Source organism: Diuraphis noxia, unplaced genomic scaffold, assembly GCF_037042655.1.
Source record: "Diuraphis noxia isolate RWA-SAM2 unplaced genomic scaffold, SU_Dnox_SAM2 contig0001, whole genome shotgun sequence".
Classification (NCBI taxonomy): Eukaryota; Metazoa; Arthropoda; class Insecta; order Hemiptera; family Aphididae; genus Diuraphis; species Diuraphis noxia.
Genome location: NW_028301711.1, coordinates 17,655,841 through 17,676,513, shown reverse-complemented (window position 1 = coordinate 17,676,513; position 20,673 = coordinate 17,655,841). Strand labels below are relative to the sequence as shown.

Below are 20,673 nucleotides of genomic sequence, written 5' to 3'. Positions count from 1 at the left end.
TATTTTTACAAACAATTATTATAGTAACAACGAAATAACATGATATTAATATAATGTTATCGAAAATTTCACAGCCGCGTTATTGACGACGGTCGACGGCGCGCGGCGTCGTTAATAATAATTGATACCGCTAAAAATAGCTAGGCATAATGTTTACACTTTATACATGCTCTGTACGACACTACGACTGATTGCTATCTACTGAACTGTTCTCCCGCCTCCGTTACCGATTAATGTTATTGCCGTTATGTTTATTGTTAAAAATTTAAATTTAAATTGTCATAAGGTTTAAAACTATAGTGTACCTATAAAGTATAAATTGTAATACTATCAAATTGAAATTTGAAGCATGGGTGACCCATGTGTGTCGACAATTCATTCATATTTTATATTCAATAAAAGTCTAAACGAATCGGCGTGCAAAAATTGCGAATGCAAAATAAAAGTAAGTACCTACAGAATTACTGCTAAAAGTTAAAACCGGTATTAACCGAAACCGAAATCGAAATTTGTTAATTTTGAAAACCGAAACCAGAACCGAAACTGAATTTTTGAGAACCGAAACCGATAAAATCATAAAGGTTCCCGAGTAACATTTCCTGTGTATACAATGTGTCAAATCATCTATTAAGTGTCTGTGTGACGCACGGTGTATAATCCGTCCATGCACTGTGTTTTTGACCATTTTGAATACCGAATTTTTACATGCAATACACCGTGCTCATAATGTACACACGTCAGTTCATGATCCGTGTTTCCGTGTATATATGGGCATTTCAATTGTTATATTTAGAGGATACGGTCGGTGTATTAACTGTAATCATGTGACACATTTAACTGTGTATACACGGTGTATTATCAGTTACATTTCGGTTTAACGGTTATGTACGTGTAACCAAAATGCTATTAATATGGTTTATGTAATTACCTACATGTTATTTAAGAAATTAATTAAATATATAATATTCAAGATTAAAAAAAAAAATTATTGTAAAAAAATTCACTTTTCAACAATTTTGAGCAGCCATGATACATTTATAAACCATACATATTACACTTAATTTATTCAAAATAAAATAAATACTCTTGTCATAAGCTTAATATTTTTAATCTATTCAATATGAATTGGAGATCAAGTAGTATAGGAGAAAATATAAACTAAGTCCAGGGGTGTATTCAAGGGGGATTATCCCCCAGAGCCTTTTTTTAATATTCTGGCTACCACTCACCACTGTACTTGAAAATTAAGTATTCTGTGTACAAAATTGTCATCTCCTCCCCAGAACAAATTTCTAATTACACCTTTTAACTACTATATAAATTATAAACTAAAGAATTATTATTTATTTAGAGAATTATAAACTCATAAAGTCATAAGTAATGAACGGTTTGTGTTGGATATTCATATTTTTACCTACATTTACAGTTTTAGTTAAGTATTCTGAGTTAAGAATTTTTTTAAGTTAATTGGCCAGTATATTTAAATTTTTCCTCAATTTTTCCTCAATTGTTCTTATTATTATTTTTGTAACAGATTGAATAAAGCATTTATAAACAAAAAAAAGTATTTAAATTTAGGTTAATAATTAAAATAAACAAATAAGATGCTGGAAAAATTTTTTATTTAGGTACTTTAATATAAAATCATATTTTTATAATTAATTATAATAAAGTTTTAGGCGCATGTCTAATGTGGTTGTCGAGTACTGTATGGCATTTTGATTCATCGGATGGTGATACTATGTATCCAGACAACGATTCTGTTAAAAAAAATACAATATATTACATGAGATAACAAGTATTATGTAAGTTTAAAATATTAAATAAACTCTAACCATAAATCACACTGTACAAAATCAAATCAGTAAATTTCCTCTTAGTTTTTCCTTTATAACTAAATGCTTGCAGAACACTGTGTTTAATACATATGTTAGTTGCTTCTCTAATAGCAGACGAAAATGTACGCTGACAACCCAATTTTACCAGAAGGTACGATTTCTAAAATGAAAAATACGAATCATTACAATGTTAAAAAATGTTAAAAATTAAACCACCCGTATAAAATTAATTACCTACCAAATCTTCTCTATTTTTAAGGCCATCTTCATTTTGAGGAGAGAGCATACATTCAACTGTATCCAAAAGTTCAATATTATAAACAGGTAACATATCAATAAATGCTGCAGGTAATGCAGGAATAGGCAGAGCCAATGCCCGTACTCTTGCATCTGCCTTCATTATAGTTTGGAGCTTTTGATCCATGGTCTCAATAGCTTTACACAATCTTACATTAGAATTATTCAGCATTTGCATTAAAACTGCATTAGTTTTGAAAGCAGAAGTAGTAGATTTTTCTAAATTTGATATAGAAGTTTTTAATTCTTCAAACCCTTTGTTATCAAAATTGTCTGAAATAATTATATAATATATTTGTAACAAAGCTTAAATTAGATTTTTAATAAAATTATACAAACCATCATTAATTAACTGCAAGTTTGAAGTATTGCTCTCATCAAAAATAAAATCAACTGCATTAGCTGATGCTATAAATTCACCAATCTGCAGATCATTATCGTTTTCATTTGCAATATCACCTACAATTAAAATAATTCTTTATTTAGTTTTTAGATACAAAAAAGTTGAAAAGTATTTGTTTATTTCTACAACTACATATTACTTGATTTTTCATTAAAACTATTATCTGCAGTATTATCAATTATTGGTTCTGGTGCAGCAGATGGACTGTTAGCTAGAAAATTACATAAACTCTTAGGTATATATAAAAATTATCCAAACCAGATATTTAACATATAATGAGAAAACTATTGAAAAAAAATTGTTTCTATAATCTCAACGATTCTAATATTGCTTATTGAATGAGCCAAAAAACTTTTTAGAAAAGAAAACCTCCATTTTAACCATGTTCACTAGCTGTTTCAGTTTTAATGACTGTAATTATTCAAAATAAAAAAAATAATTAGTGTGAATATTACCCATGACTCATGAGGCTATGATAACTTGACTTTTGGCACTTTGATTTAAATTAATAATGTTACTATAGTAACAACGGTTGAGAAAATTAGGGAATTTTGAGAAAAGTCAGTTCTTACAGATTTATCAAAGTTAATTATATAATGTATTGTATTAATATTAATCTAATTTTTATGGTATTACTTTCATCAATCAAAAAATTTGACTCTTCTGGTATCGTGATTTGAGGAATTATTTGTTTTGTTGATCCAGTATCAGATGATTGTACATTAACTGTTGATGCAAATAACTTTATTTTATACCTTTTATATTAAAATATATTTAATAATAGAGTAACATTACATGAATTCGAAGAGGCAGTATTTTCAGCTATATCATCTACTTTTTCTGAAGAAATAACTTCTGAATCAGACTCTATAAATATAAAATAATAATAAAATAGTAGTAGTATGATTTAAAAATAAATATAGAGGTATTCAAAAAGAATAATAATTTTTAAAAGTTTGACAATGGTCATTAGACTAATTAGGATTGATAAACAATAATATTATACAATATAGTGAAGAATAATATGGTAAATTATATATAATTACATCATATTATAATTGTTTATCAGTACCATGTCTATTGACTGTTGCCCAACTTTTTAAACACCCTGTGTATGCTTTATAATATAATATTTACTTTGATCAATTGAAAATGTAGGAGGCGATAATAAGGTTAACACTGGTTCTTCAATTTCTTTATTAATAATTTGACTCTTGTATTTTTTATGTTTTTTTATGGGTGAAGTTTCAGGTGTATAAATACGTTTCACCATTCTTTTTCTTGGCACTAGTAGTTCATCGGATTCTGAATTTGAAGAATCGCATTCTGACCATATTTTTGATGCTTTTCTTGATTGGCTTTCTTTACCTAAAATAATAAAAAAATTAATTAAAGATAATAATAATTATAATAATAATAATTTTACTGTCTTACGATAAGGTCCTCCAACTTTTGTGATATCATACAACTTTCCATCTCTTTTATTTGGTTTAGTACACTGAATTATCATTTTTTGTACTTGTGCTGGAGTAAAATAGTGTGAATCATGACCATCCGATTTTATAAATGGAAACCAACAACTTTTATCATTTATAATCCATGTACATGGCACATTTTGGACTTCATTTGTATCATTAAATACAACTACAAACCAAGATGACCTATAATAATAAAATAAAAATTACTAACCTAAATAAAATAAGAATGTTAGTCAGCAGCCAACTTGTGTGCATAGACGTTAGCTTCAACCTATATCTTGTCTCGAGCACCACAGTCTAGGTAGACTTTATATTAAATTATTTATAAAATTATAGGTTTTTAAAATCATTCATTAAAAATATGTGCCTTATAAATACCATAAAAAAAAAAAAAAAAAAAAAAATAATTAAGAAACTGTTAATTATTATTGCAAATGCAGCAATGGCACAATAATTTTAGTAGTCCTCCAACCTGTGTATTGTGGATCACTAGCATCATCGGTCATTGGTTTATTTTTTGACTTTGATTGTACTTTTATAGGCCCTAAAGCGATTGATCTTGGTATAGTACTGCAGGATAATATTCGTTCTTCAGCATAGCGTTGAACAATCTGTTGTAATGGTTTTGCTCCACTCCTGACTTTTGCTTTTAATGGTTGCATGTAATTTTCAAACTTGAAGGCTGAAAAGTTATCAAGAGGTCCAAAGTGTTTAACGTCATCAGCTAAATGAAGTATAACATGTACATTGTGCGACATAAATGATTTTCCATATATATTAGGGAATAATGCCACAAAATGGTGAATTAAAGATCCAGCAAAATCCACATATTCATTAGAAATATGTGCAGTAGAAGGAATCATAGAAAAAGAAGTTTCACCACGATGAAATTCACTGTCTTCATATGATATAAATGCATCATGGGTTCTAATAGGAGAGTATAACTCAGAAAATAGACACGGTGATCACTTTTATCATACATTCCAACCGTGTGACATCTTAAACAAGAATTTTTTCCAGTGTGACCTTTAACATTTAAAACATACGACTTGGCTGGAGTATCACATATTAATCCCTTTAACAAGACTTTAATTAACTTATTTTCAAAAACAAAACCATCTTTAACAAGGGAGCTCAACTCATTAACAAAATCTTGTAAAAATTCATTTGAATTTTCTGGTTTAATTTTTCCAAAATAAGCTCCTATAATGAAAATATGTGGCTTTTGAGACTCTAAGTTTGAAAAATAGCCTAGAATTGGCCAAAGCTCACTAGGTGGATTTTTTGTCAGTGGTAAACCATCAATACCTACCATCAAAAATAAAGTATTAGGAATATTTTCATAATATTTAATTAAATGTTCAATTTCTCGACCAATGGAAAAATGATGGTATACTCCACATTTAATTTCTTTAACTATAGCAGTTGGAGGTGTTTTTAATAATGTACGTGCATCTTTTGGTAAATGATTTAACTGTGGGAATTTTTTTAAATTTTTCAAAAGGTCATTTAATGCTAAATGAGAAATATTATTTCGTATAGCCCATAAAGCAATTGTTGTAAGCCCGGTTGAATCCGTGCTTACAGAGTTCGTGGTTTGCCGTTTGTCAGGGTTTAGCCAACTAGTACTTTCGAACTGAGACGTTTATTACAACGTTGGTTAGGTTACCCTTAAATAACTCACACTTAACTGTTAGTTCTAACTACTGGTTTTTTATTGTACACGTTATAATAAACAAATCAAATTATAGACAATCTCGTAGCTCTACGTAATACAGACTGACGGTCGTGTGAACCCATACGTCCGCTCACACCCAATATGCTGAGTGAGCATAACCGTGCGGCGCGTGCAGGGGTTCACAACACCCCCGGGGCTAAACGAAAGCCCTATTGTCCTATGGGCTTCCTATTTTTAAATTATTTCGGGCAATAGGCTTTTCGCCCTTACGCCTGTTTTTGTGCAAGCTATAGGCTCTGCCTCTGTATTGGTGCTTGCTGTTGAAGATAAGACGTTAGGACTTCCGGTGCCCCCGGGTTTCCACTTATTTTTTAATGTACTTAATTTTCTATACAATGAATATAATATAACTAATATAATTAGAATTATTATTATTACAATTATAATCACCGTTGTCGTGGTATAAGTGTGCCTTTGTTGATTATTATTACTATTTAGCTCGGCGTTTATCTGTTCCTGTAAGGATTTTAAATCTTCCGCGTCCCTAGCTAAATTCTTAAAATTATACTGAATGCCCTTATTATTCGAGATATCAACGCAGATTCTTTCAACGCTTCCGATATTATTAAAATTAATTGGAATTACATCTAAAGGAATATAAGGGAAAAAATCAATGAAGACTTTTGATTTAAATTTTCGCGTGGGAATCAGTATGGTATTTTTTATTATATATGTTTATGTTATTTTATATGTTTATTATATATGTGTATTTTTATTATATATGTTATATATATTTTATTATATTTTATTATATATATTTTTTATTATATATATATTCTTCTATAATGAAGAATTAAGATTAGTATCGCGATTTTTTTTTTTGTTTTTTTTTTTTTATTCGTGGAAAAGTTTGACATCATTAATGTGCGTCTTCACTTCCCGACGTCCCTTCTTTATTATTATGTTTTCGGTATTCGTACGTCCGACTACCTCGAATGGGCCTTGCCAGTTGGCGCTGAGTTTGCCCTTCTTCGCATGCCATTTTGTTAACACCTTGTCCCCAACATGCACCGTAATTGGTTTTGCATTCCGGTCGTAAAGTGCCTTAGATTTTTCCTTCTTCTTCACGATAGTGTCACGTGCCGTGTCGTGTGCGCGTTGCAGACGTTGTTTCAGTTCGTAGCAGTAATCGTCGTAGTTGTACCGTACTTCTTCTGTGCGCGAATGAGAATTCGGAACTTCGGCCGGCTTGCCGTAAAGAAGTTCGTATGGTTGACGTTCCGTTGTTGAATGTGGCGTAGTGTTGTAGACAAACATCGCAAAAGGAATGTACTCGTCCCAGTCCTGAAGGTTCTTGTCCACATAGTGACGTAAGTATTCTGCCAGCGTCCTATGACTGCGTTCCAGCGCCCCATCCGCTTGTGGATGATACGCTGAGGTGTGAAACTTTTCTATCTTTAGTAGCTTACAACATGAAGTGAACACTTTGCTCAAGAAGTCAGAGCCTTGGTCGCTTACGATGGATTTCGGCGCTCCGTGGAAACATACGAATTTTTCGACGAACTCTTTAGCGATTGTATTGGCGTCGTGCTTAGGTATCGGTATGGCAAGTGAATATTTGGTTAGGTCGTCTTGTATTGTGAGGATGTAGGAGTTGTTTTTATAGGACGTGGTGATTGGTCCAACAATGTCCATGAATATCTTTTCGAATGGAGCTCTGGCTGTAGTCGTGATGACCATGGGTTGTTTCACTGTGTGATTACTGGCTTTGTTGACCTGACAAGATTGGCATTTCTTGATAAAGTCTATTACGTCTGCCTTAAGTCCCTTCCAGGAATGTTGCATCTTGATCCTCTTTATTGTCCTGGAGATCCCTTGGTGACCTCCTAGCACTCCGTTATGAAATTCTTCGAGAATTTTAAGTTTTTCTTCGGGGCTGTAACTCTGGTGACTGTAAATTATTATTTTTATTCGTGATCCTTTAAATACATATTTTATCATGGCCTTGACTTTGTCCCAATTGAGTTGGTCCAGCCCACCTCCGATACGTGGCATTGCGATGTGAGAGATCAGTTCTTGTTCCGCCTTGCTTCTCAGGTTTTGGAGAGTTTTGTACATATTTTCGTACGTTGGCTTTTGGAAACTTTTCTCTTTTGTGATTAGATATAACAGTTTTTGGCCTTCGTGTTCCAATTGTGCTATTTCTGTTACTCTTTTTTGTTGTCCCTTGAGTACGTCGGTATGTCCAAAACGTCGATTGAACTCCAGGACTATTCCGCGGGACATGTCTAAATCTTCGGATACACAATGTGCTAGTGCATAGTCTTGAGTCGCTTCGAATAGACCCCCTTCTACCTCGATAACTCGGTGGTTAATAACCGGAGAGTCGTTACGTTCGAAGTTATCGTAAGCACTTTCCAGGTAATTAAAATATTTTATGTGTGGTATCCTACTCAAGGCATCGGCGTTGGTATTGAGAACTCCCGGTTTATAAATTATTTCGTAGTCATGTTCCTCTAGCTTGAGTCTCCAGCGTATGAGTCTCGCGCCTGGGTCGGCCACTGAAAATAACCAGGTTAACGGTCGGTGGTCAGTGATGATATAGAACTTGTGCCCGAACACGTAATGTCTGAATTGTTTTACGGCCCACACAATGGCCAGCAATTCCTTTTCTGTAGTGTTATAGTTTACCTCCGCTTTGTTAAGTGTTCTTGATATATACGATATTGGCAAATCCGATCCCACTCGTCCTTGCGACAAAACGGCCCCAATAGCCGAATTTGACGCATCGGTGGTAATCAGGAATGGCTGAGAGAAATCCGGGTGTTGTAGTATTGGTTCCGTGGTAAGGGCCCCCTTAAGCGTCTCAAAGGAGTGTTGGCACATGTCCGTCCACTCAAACCTCGCTTCTTTCTTGAGAAGCGTGGTGAGTGGTTTGGATATTTGACTGAAATCTTTGACAAACTTTCGATAGTAACCCGCGAGTCCCAGGAAGGATTTAACCTCCCTCGGGTTGCGTGGCACTGGAAAGTTAGTCAAACACGATGTCTTTTTAGGGTCTGGTTTTATGCCCTCCTCAGATATAATGTGCCCTAGGTAATTTACTTCCCGTCGCATAAATTCGCACTTGCTCGGCTGCAACTTGAGATTATATTGCCTCAGACGGTCAAATACCTCCCTAAGCCGCTCTTCGTGTTCTTGGATGGATGAAGCTATCACTATCACGTCATCCAGATATACGAAGGCCCGGAAACCATTTGTACCCATTAGTACTCTGTTGACGAGACGTTGGAACGTCGAAGGTGCCCCCTTTAGTCCAAAAGACATTCTTTGAAACTGAAAATGTCCTTGGTTGGTACTGAAGGCAGTCTTCTCTTGGTCCTTAGGGTGTAGTGGTACCTGGTGATAACCACTTGCCATATCTAGGCAGCTGAAATACTTTGCTCTACCTAGTTGATCTAATATTTCGTTGATGTTGGGCATTGGGAACGCGTCGCCGATGGTGATGCTGTTGAGCTTTCTATAGTCCACGACCACTCGGTATTTTTGTTCTCCCGTAGCGTTGACCTTTTTTGGTACGATCAAGAGAGGTGCATTCCAGGGACTGTCACTCGTGGTGATTACTCCATCTTGTAAGAGCTCGTTTACTTGTTTGTTTATTTCTGATTGCTGCGAGTAGGGAAGACGGTAAGGTCTTTGGTGAACCGGCTGTACGCCCTGTGGTATTTTAATCTCATGTTGCACGGCATCCGTGCACGAGATGGTGTCACCTTCGAGATGAAAAATGTCCGCATATTCGTTACAGATGTTTTCTACAGACTTCCTTTCTTCCTTGTTGGCGTGGTCTAATCGTAGTGTTTTTTGTAACAGATTGATTCTGTTCTGTCGGTTATCGGCCCTTTGTATGCTGAATATAGTCTTAGCTTGCGCCTCGTCGAGCAGCTGGTGTGATAGCTCGTTCAAGTGAGGTGGTTCCATTTGTATTGGCACCTCTCTCGAGTTAGCTATGCATATCCGTACCTGTCCGTTTTGTACAGTATCCAACACATTCCTACAGAATAGGTCCTCTGCGAGCTGTTGTGAATGAATCAGAACGTCTCGGTTGTCTCCGACGACGTTCGTGGTACAGACTGGTATTACTACCTGGCTGCGCGGTGGTACCGTTATCTCGTTGTTGGAAATATCCCACGTCAATGTTCCCTGATTGCAGTCGATTACAGCCTTTAGTTGTTCCAGAAGTGGTCGTCCCATGATCCCGTCCTGTGGTATCGGGAAAGCCATTGGTATCACCTGGAATTCGGTAGGCTGTGTAGAATTTCCGATGTGGATGTCCAGCAGGACGGATCCCATCGTGGCGACCGGTGTTTTATGAATACCTTGGAGGCTATAGGTCCGGTCAGTATTCACCTTTACATTGTCAGACAAGGTGTCCAGTTTTATTAAGTTTAGGTCAGCCCCCGTGTCTAATAGTAAGTTTGCTGACCCTTGGTGGCATTGGGGAATGTCCATTTTGGCGTGGTTGTCTACGAGTCCGATTGAGATGACGTAGATTCCTTTGCCACTGCCGTGAGCTTGAGGTTGCGCACCGTCTGTTCGCCCTTCACAGACGAGCGCCCGTCGTTTCCCGACGTGCCCGTTGATGTACTTTGTCCCTCTTGCCTCTTCTTTTTGCGACATTCTATTATGTCATGACCCGGAATCTTGCAAAAATTGCAATAGGATTTTTTTTTTCTTTCTCCCCCTCCCGTGGGGGATACCGTTTCAGGCTTCGCTTGTGTATGGGTCGAATGGTTGGATTTTCCCGTCTGTGTGCCTTTAATAAAACGACAATTTTCTGTATGGTGAGTGTTAGTTTTACATCGGTTACAGTATCGGGTCTTTCCTCCTGGTTTAGAGTTGGAGAAAAATCGTTGCGACTCCTTGTCGGATTTATACAATCGTTCTTCCTCCATACTCTCCTTTATTGCCATTTCCAACGATGCCGGTTTACCTGCTTTAATTATCGTTTTCATGGGTTGCCTTAGTCCCTCAATGAATATGGCTAACGTTTGCCCCTTTATGTGTTCGCGGATAATTACGGCTTCAGCGGCCGTTTTTCCTACCACACTTGCATTACATAGTTCATGGAACAATGTTTGTATCCGCGTCGAGTAGCTGCTGACCGTATCTCCCTCTCGCTGTCGCGTTGCGTTCAATTCAAGTTGCACATGCGTAGCGGTCCGTTGAGCGCAGAATTCTTCCTCTAGTAAGGTTTTAAGTGATTCCCATCGCTCAACGTCCCGGTACTGCGTGATCGCATAAGCGTTCCCGCGTAGTTTGGTTTTTATGGCGCTCAGTAAGATCGGTCTGCAACCGTCAGCGACACTGGTCAAGGCGATTTCGCATGCGCTGATGAAGGGGAAAATATCCGACGGCACTGTGCCGTCGAAGCACGGGATTAGACGGAGAGCTTCCCCCAGTGCTAAAGCCATATTAGAGGTATTACCGGTATTTATCGCGTTAGTGCTAGTATCGGACGTCTGCGCGTCGTTGCGCGCGTGTGTGTGTGTTAACGTAAACTCGTCGGCGCGTGGGTTGATATGTAGGTCAGTAGTGCCGGATACCGCGGCGGCGGCGGCTGCTACGACGTCGTCGAATGTGTCGTTAGTGGCAACTGATGGGGGGCGCGCGGTGTTGGTTCCTACGCTTTGCACCGCTGATGGTACGTCGGTATTTTTGCTGACGAATGCTCTAGTGCGAGGACGGTTCGTAACAAAAGGCCTAGGTCTAGAATCTGCCCCTACTCTACTGTCGTCACTATCATAAGCAGCGCCCGGAAGGTATTCGTTGTTGGAGTCCTCCGCCGACATTCACCTCTCCTGATTATTTAAGCCGTTAGGTATTATTGCCGTATGGAACGACCAGCCCACTATACTATACACGGTATGCGTATATATGTTATAATGTATATGTCTAAATTCGCACGCTCCCACGTATGAGCATATATATATATATATATATTTTTACATTTATATCACGACACCGGTTATAATGCTTACATCCGCAATTTTATATATATATATATAAAAAAAAAAAACAAATGTTAAGAATATCTATGTATATGTCCTGTGTTATTCCACGAATTAATTTACTCGTGAATATAACAGACGTATATATATAACATTTTTTTTTTTTGCAAAAATAAAGAACGTGTGGTGTTATATAAAATAAAATTGATATTAATATTATAATATTTAAATTATTAAAATTTTTGTTCCTTAAGTTATTACCACCACGTTTGCGTATAATTTTAGTTACAACGACTCACAGTAACGTTGTCTTCATCTTGGGCGATGGGCACCGAGTCTGCATACTGAAGTACCCCTTGTTGAGTAGACCAAATCACGTGACTGCTTGGCTGCTTGGCTGCTTGGTCAATCGACTGCTTGGCTGCTTGGCTGCTTGGTCGCTTGAATTGATTGATCGCTCGGAAGAGTTGACCGCTTGGCTATCGTGTAGTCCGGAGTTGTTCTAGTTGATTGGCTCCTTGACGAGTGACAAACCCCACACCTGACACCAATTTTGTTGTAAGCCCGGTTGAATCCGTGCTTACAGAGTTCGTGGTTTGCCGTTTGTCAGGGTTTAGCCAACTAGTACTTTCGAACTGAGACGTTTATTACAACGTTGGTTAGGTTACCCTTAAATAACTCACACTTAACTGTTAGTTCTAACTACTGGTTTTTTATTGTACACGTTATAATAAACAAATCAAATTATAGACAATCTCGTAGCTCTACGTAATACAGACTGACGGTCGTGTGAACCCATACGTCCGCTCACACCCAATATGCTGAGTGAGCATAACCGTGCGGCGCGTGCAGGGGTTCACAACACAATTTCCAACTCTAAACTAGAATTTAAATTTTCAGAGAATATGTCTTCATCAGTATTTGAACTATTATTGCTATGATTATTAATATCCGTATTTGAAAAATTTTCACTAATATTAAAACTATTATCAGAAAGTAATTCATTTTCTATGCTAATCTGTTCATTTAAAATTGGTGGATTATTTAAATGTACACTTCTTGAGGTAGTTGCAGTTAAATAATTATCAGGTTCAATTGAAGAAGGAAATGGTAATGTAGTATGACTTAATGGTTCATCACTTTCACTATTATCGTTACTTGATGGAAATAAATAAGAAGCTTCAAGAGCTGCTCTTTTTCTTTGTCTATAACGAGTAGCTTTAGACCTATTAAAAAAAAAAAAAAAAAAATACTAAAGACTAAAAATGGTTGGATAAAACTGCAGTATAAAGTATCTAGAATGTAAAACATATTAAATAGAAATGTATTGTTATAGGCCAAATCTTACACAACAAAATAAACAGAATGTCATGAAAAAAGACAATTTTGTCAATTTTGCGAAGACCTAGGTTAAAATACAATTTTCTGTGCATTACTGTGCATTTATTTAAAGTTTTATTTGAAGTCAATTAATAAACACTACTACCTCATCAATGAGTAGTAATTCATTTGAATCACCCATCTTACATAATTCTGCAGAGAGTTGATAATATCAATGTGAAACACAACAGCTAGTTATATTAAATAAACAAATTAAATGTTTTCTATAATCTATGTAATACCATAAAATCAACATCATAAGTTAAAAAGAAAAATATTGTGAACACCGCCATAACATATCTATAGTTAAATATATTGTCTAACTTGGATACCAACTAAGAAGCTGGTACACATTTGTGTGCTGTTTAAAAATGTTATACGAGTTAAACGCTCGCTATGCAATAACCCTAATAGGCCTAATAGTATAGGTATTAAGGTATACGCATTGATTATTAAATCAAAGGTAGATTAACATTATAATATTAAAATTAGTATAATTAACAATACAATTAATGTACTCATGCTATATTATACTTACATATTGCACTATTGCAGTAGATACTAGATTTGCAGTCGAATGTCTTATGTCTGGTGAATTTAAATTTAATAGTTTAACTCAAGGTTTAACTTTACTATAAACGAATAAAACATAAAACACGCGCAATATCATCGCACTCAAATTTAAATATTTTAAATTACAACACTTCTGTTTTAGGTTATGCTGTGACGATCAAAATTACATAATAATACAACACATGACAGAGAAATATAAATACCACATTATGAAATAATAAACGATGATAAAACACCACAGTGATATATATATTTATACAACGATCAGTATAATAATATTATACTAGTCTGCGCAGTGCGCATGCGCATTCAAATGATAAGCTCCGTTCAGAGTCAGAAACACTGACCCTAAACCGTGTATATTAAGTTTTAAATAACCGTGTTCACAAACATTCTGTGAACCTACCAACGGTGTAAAAACACGTTGACTGAACCATCAAATTGCCATCGGTGCATTTGCACTTTCACATCACCGTTCAGTGTCGGTAAAACTGACCATAAACCACAGTTAAATTTTGAATTTAAAAACTACACCAAAACACAGTTCACACACCGTGTTTGAACCGTTGAAAATGCACAGTTTAAAGAAACCGACACTGAACAATGTAAATGCTACTCGGGTTCCATATAAATTTTATATACTACCTATACATTGTTAAATAAGTCATCAAAATTAAACAAACACACATTATCAATAGGATGTCAGCATTACGCAATATTTGTTTCTCTCAGACTCACGTGCAACATAGATAAAAAAAAGTCACATAAAATCATTTTTTTTTTTATGATTTTTTAATAACCTATTACAATAGTATATTTGGTGGCAACTAACAAGGGTGGAAAGTGAGTTGATTCACAGTGACGTATTCCCAAGACTGAAATTTCCTTCCCGCATGTGTCACACAAACTATTTTTCGTCAAACCTCTGCGTTCATCTATCAGTATTTGGTTATGCAGAGGATACGGCTGAAACGCCGAGCACTTCTTTGGGTTTCCACTGTACTAGAAGAAAAGGTCACTTTCCGCTTCAACCGTCATCGAAATCTAAATAACGTTCGTCGCAGATGTGACAAAAATATTATAAATCATAATATTTATGAGAGTTGAACGTTAAACATATCAGTTTTTATTTTGTTATTATTTTACTATAAAAATTAAAAATTAAAATGGTAAGGTACTTATTGAATTATTTTGTGACAGTATATTTAGACAAATCGGTGTAATGCACTCTAAAGCTTATCCTCTATAATTTTTGTAATGTGTTATTTTATTCGATAACTCAAAAACATAACTTCAGTACCGTGCTAACTAGGGTTGCCAACCGTCCCGCGTGAGGCGGGACGTCCCGTATACAGGGCTCAAATAATGCGTCCCGCGATGCGTGTTCGCGGGACGCTAATTGTCCCGCTTCTAGGTAAACCTGTCAAAGTCCTATTAAATATAAATATTACGTTCGTATTGTGCGCATTTGAAATTATTTTCCATCGATTGCACGTGCTGGTTTTGTCAAACATTAGTAGTATTTGTATTCAGTATTCTCAGAATATTTAGGTTGAACATTTATCGAAATGTCTATAACAAAATCAATATTATTTTCGGTGCGTTATCTATGTAACATTATGATCAAACGTTGACTATACTGAGTATTCTCTCAGAAGGGGAAACATAAAGTGGCGACGCGTGTGTAATACGATACCGATACGTGTTTTTATCGAGCCGAGTGATATAATTAGACATTTTTATCGTTCTATTTTTCCGTTGCCTCGCGGCTCGCGGCGCTCGCGCAGTTGCTGTGTCGTCGTGTCGTGTCGTGTCGTCGTGTCCTTCTCATAGAGTTTCGTTGTTTTTATAAATAAATAGTGTTCAGCGTTCTCTTAAAACTTTTCTATTGTTATTTTGGAACGATTTGTTTGAGTTTTAGTCATGTCTGATTCAGAAATGATTGACTGTGAAAAACTAAAAAACAAAAAATGTAAACGTATGTGTTCCTACAGACAAGAATGGGAGCAATCGTATCCTTTTTTAAAAAGAGTTGATACAAATGTTCATAAAGCTTTTTGCAACGTGTGTATGAAATCATTTATGATATCGCATGGAGGTTTGAATGACGTTAAACGGCATATTAGCGTTCCGGAACACCTACGGGGAGAAAGAGCTCGAAAGAATACTCAAACTTTACAACAGTTTTTAAAGCGCGATGTATTGACAATAGTCGAGGAAAAAGTGATTGCTGCAGAGTTGACAAAAGTTTACCATAGCGTGAACCATAACATGTCGTATAATTCTATTGACTACGATTCAAAGCTAAGTCCCGTGATATTTAATGATTCTCAAATTGCATCAAAAATATCGCTTGGTAGAACTAAGGCGTCATGTTTAATTTACAACGTTCTGGCTCCAGCATCAATCGAAGAAATTGTGGAAAAACTGAGATTAGGCGTGTTTTATAGTATTTCGATAGATGCGTCAAATCACGGACATATAAAATTATTTCCAATTATTGTCAGATTTTACTCGCCAGATAATGGAATTAGCACCTGCCTGCTTGATTTTTATGAGGACCCAGATGAAAAAGCTATCGATATTTATAGTAATATAAAAAATAGAATTAAAGCGCTGGGCCTAGATTTCACAAATGTATCTGCTTACTCAGCCGACAACGCCAATGTTAATTTTGGAAAAAATAATTCAGTTTACAAACTACTTTTTCAAGATAATGCCAACATCTTGCCTGCAGGGCGTTCAGCACACATGGTACACAATGTCATCCGTCATGCTATGGAAAAGTGTGAGTTTGACGTGGAAAATTTGGTACTTAAAGTGTATGGGCACTTATCCTACCATGCCCAAAGAGTACAAACTCTAAAAGAACATTTTGCTGATGCTGGAATAGAATACCAAAATATTATAAGACACGTCAAAACGAGGTGGCTATCATTGCATCCCGCTATTGGAAAAATTCTACGCGGATTTCCAGCGTTGAAGTCTTATTTTATGTCTCTTGGAGATAACTGTCCAGTGGCATTAGGAAAATATTTTAATGAAAACCACGCAAAAAAAACAGAATGTTTTCTTGGATTTCTAGATAATACTTTAAAAATATTTCAGAATGTCATCATGTTTTTGGAAAAAGATAATGCTTTATCTTGTGAAACTTTTAACATCTTAACAGATTTACGCTTAAAAATAGAACAAAGAATCAACGACAAATTCTTTGGATTTATTTGTACAAATTCCCTGACCAGTTTTACAATTGATGAACAAGAATCCATAAAAATTGTTTTGGTTACATGGTACAAAAATGCATTGAAATATCTGGACGATCACTTTAATTTTTCGGAAGATAATAATTTGGCTACAATGCGAATATTTGCTTTGGAAAATACATTTATCTACAAGGATCTCTCTATGTGTTGTGAAAAATTATCACTCACCAAACTCATAGATATGGACGAACTTTATAATGAGTTTTGCAGTATTAAAGAAACTCTGGATAAAATTATTGAGGAGCGTAAGCAAACACATTCGTCGAATAAAAAAAAAACTATTTATGAAACTTGGCATGAACTGTTTCGGCATTTGAATATACCGAACTTATTAAAGATTTTCCAGTTTATTGTGTCTATTCCATGTTCAAATGCCGCTGCTGAGAGGGCATTTTCACTTTGCGGAAACGCCTGGACTGATTCAAGAAATAGACTGAGTGTTGAACACGTAAAGGCAGAACTGCAAGTAAAAATTAATTTTCAGTACAATTGCAAAGATTTTTATGACTATGTTATTAAAAATAAAAAATTGCTCAAATGTGCCAAATCACAAGATAAGTACTCTTTCAAAAATAAAAACTAATTGTCTTGTGATAAGGTAGGTACTCTTAACTGAGCAAAATGTTTTATTTAATGATTAATATTGTGTTAAAAAACTTAAGACGATTATTCTGTTAATTTTATTTCAAATTTTAAATAAAACTGATAAAAATGATAAAAATTGTTTTTCTTTCGATTTTGTAAATTTGTAGTATTGTCCCGTTTTTTTTTGTCGAGTCCCGCTTGTAAATATCTGGTTTCCCGCTTATCCGCAAATAAGAGTTGGCAACCCTAGTGCTAACCATCAGTGGCACCCTAGGGCAATTAAATTTGGCGCCCCTAATTTCAAATGGTCGTAAGAGAGGGGAGGGGGCATTAGACATTTTCCTAAAGCCCTCCAAAAATCGAAACTATTCAAAATGTTATTATTGATGGTCACTTCACATTGAATTATTTATATTTATAATAATTAATAAATTAACAAGTAAAACAACTCAATTAATAAACAATGAATTTAGTTAGGAGACAGTAAGAATAAATGTATAAAAACATGAATAACAACATTTTTTTTATTATAATATTGAATAACGATTTTATAAATAACTTTATACAAATGTTTCTTTCTAGCTTTAAGTTTTGAGAATTTTTTAACAAGACTTGTCCAACTGATATTCTTGACAATTTCATTTTCAATACATAATACTGATAATGCTGATGTTTTCTCATTTGATAATGATGACCGTAAATAGTTTTTGACTCTTCAAAACAGAAAAGGACTTTTCTCCACTGGCATTAGAACATGGCATACAAATAAATAATTTTAAAGCAATTTCAACATTAGGAAAAGTTGTGTTTAATGATGGATTATTATTAAGGTATTTTAACATTCTTTGCATGTTTTTGGTTTCATTGGGAAAATGTATTATGTATTTTTTAAATTGAACGATTTCTCAAATTCTATTTCTAAATCATTAATACTCTACAAGCTTTAGTGCTTTTTTACGTAGTTCACTTCAATATTTTTCATATCAGAAAAAAATCCGAATTTATCACATAGCATTGTTTATGCTTCTTTTCTTTTATTTAGTTGAAGGATCAATGCATCCATTATAGGAATAAAAGCTTCATTCTTCATTTTGTCTGAATTAGAAAATATAACTTCATCACTAGGCTCTTCATCAAAAAATATATTTCTGCGTTTAGTTCTAGTTTCCTCCCAAGAAAATTTATTTATGCCACTTATTTTTATCGCTTCACTTAAAAATATTTCAACATTTTTTCTTTGGTCTTGAATATAACATACTAATGAATCATATAGAGAAACTACACACGACAAATCAATATTAATTAACTGAAGACTTTTAGAAGTTTTGTCAAATCTTTCTAAAAGAGGCGTCCAAACAACTAAAAGAAAGACAAAATCTAATGATTTTATTTTATTGTAAATTGATTTGGCTTCATGTTTAATTGCATTTCGTTGATTTGAATCATTATATATTATTTCTAAAGCAGCGAGAATTCCAACATATCCATTTTTAATTGATTTACAAACAGAGTGCCGTGATGACCAACGAGTAGGGCATAAGTTTTTTAGAAGTTGAGCATTAGGAATTTGATCTAACTCTTTCGATAAAGTATTCCACCTCGAGGTAGACGCAGAAAAAAAAGTATATAGGTTTTGAGCTCTCAAAAAAATGTATTTCCCATGCTGGTTAGTTCTGCAGCAAATGTCCCAACTAAATTTAAAGAATGGGCTGAGCATGGTACAAATTCTGCTGTACTTGATTTTTGCTTAATCCGTGCTTGTAAGCCATTATAGATGCCCGACATATTATTAGCGTTATCAAACGACTGACCTCTGCAATTTATCATATCAATGTCCAAGTTTTTAAACATTTTCATTAGTTCCAATTCCATTTAATTTGCTTTGTGGCCAACTGAAGGAAGAAACCCTATAAATCTTTCTACAGGTAAACCATCTTTGCAAATGTACCGTACAGCAACGGTTAATTTGTCTACCTTTGTAACATCTGGCGTTGAGTCTACAATTATTGAAAAATATTTGGCAATTTTTATTTCTTTAACAATACATTGTAACACAGTTTTACTCATAAGATCAATAAATTCATCACATATTCTACTTGATAAATAAGATACATTTCCACGACCTTTATTAGAGTATTTATCAATGTGATTAGCGAGAAATGGATCAAACTTTGATAGTAGTTCGAGACAGCCTAGATAATTTCCATTAAATTTGGAACCAATTGTTTCATTGTCTCCTCTAAACGCCAGACCTCTTGTAGCTAAAAATTATATTGTTTCAATTAATCGATGAAGTAATTTTGTCCAATACTTTTCTTCTTTATTAATTTCTATTTTAAGAGAATTGTCTATACAGTATTGGTTATCAAGCTGCCTAGAATGCCATTTACGGACTGATTCAGTATGCTTAATACATTTTTCATGGTTATTAACATCCAATAAACAATTTTTCCAATCAATATACCCAGATCCTGGGCGACTAAATTTAGTTTTTCTCTGAGCAAAAAGTAAGCAATAGAAACAAAATAGTGAATTTTGAGAGTGAGAGTATAAAAGCCAATTACGATGTTTGAATTCGCCATTTAGTAACTTTCTGAAAAATGCTTCACGTGGCAATTTCCTATTATATTTACCAATTCTTCGAAAAGTTTTGTTAAATTGGATGTCCACCAAATTAATTTTTCGTTACTTGATTTTTAGAATAATACTCAAACTCCGATTCATTCAAAACCTGGCTGGATCATTACTAAACCAGCAATCATATTGAACATTTGTATCTTTTACATTACATTTAACCTAAAATTATAAAATATATATAAGTACCTGCTTAATTTAGTATTAAATATATTAAGAATTTACACATGGAAATTTAAAAAAAAATGGTTAATACTTTTATATTAAAAAATACAAATTATATAATATAGCTAACAATTATGCTGAGAGTAATTAAAATGTTATAAAAAGCTCACAACTAATAAATAGTTTTGACCAGTAATGATCGTCAGGTTGCATGCTTTCAATTATTAAAATTACAAATATAGGTATCATATTTAATATAATTGTATATAATTTTAAATTTTAATAATTTAAATTCAGACCATTAAGTTCAACAGAAAGTCATCAACTGCAAGTGTGTTAGAACGGTTAAATACATAATATATTATAAT

The 20,673-nt window shown here is 34.4% G+C and overlaps 2 protein-coding genes across 3 annotated transcripts; both read right to left on the bottom strand.

Annotated features, from left to right (window-relative positions):
* Positions 1-1,627: 1,627 nt before the first annotated feature.
* Positions 1,628-13,801, bottom strand: LOC149060064 (uncharacterized). Of its 2 annotated transcripts, none has more exons than XM_089216467.1 (10): positions 13,621-13,801; positions 3,973-4,199; positions 3,676-3,906; positions 3,334-3,405; positions 3,175-3,264; positions 2,678-2,749; positions 2,475-2,594; positions 2,077-2,408; positions 1,836-1,998; positions 1,628-1,760 (listed from the first exon to the last, which is right to left on the bottom strand). In XM_089216467.1, coding segments are annotated over exons 1-10 (1,407 nt in total). In that variant the 5' UTR covers positions 13,623-13,801; the 3' UTR covers positions 1,628-1,662. The 2 variants fall into 2 exon arrangements, with proteins under 2 accessions (XP_089072593.1, XP_089072594.1); XM_089216468.1 differs by lacking the exon at positions 13,621-13,801 and adding an exon at positions 4,489-4,806.
* Positions 13,802-18,524: 4,723 nt separating this feature from the next.
* LOC149060063 (uncharacterized) lies at positions 18,525-19,223 on the bottom strand. Its single transcript, XM_089227603.1, has one exon. The coding sequence runs from the start codon at positions 19,221-19,223 to the stop codon at positions 18,525-18,527; it is 699 nt and encodes a 232-aa protein (XP_089083729.1).
* Positions 19,224-20,673: the final 1,450 nt, after the last annotated feature.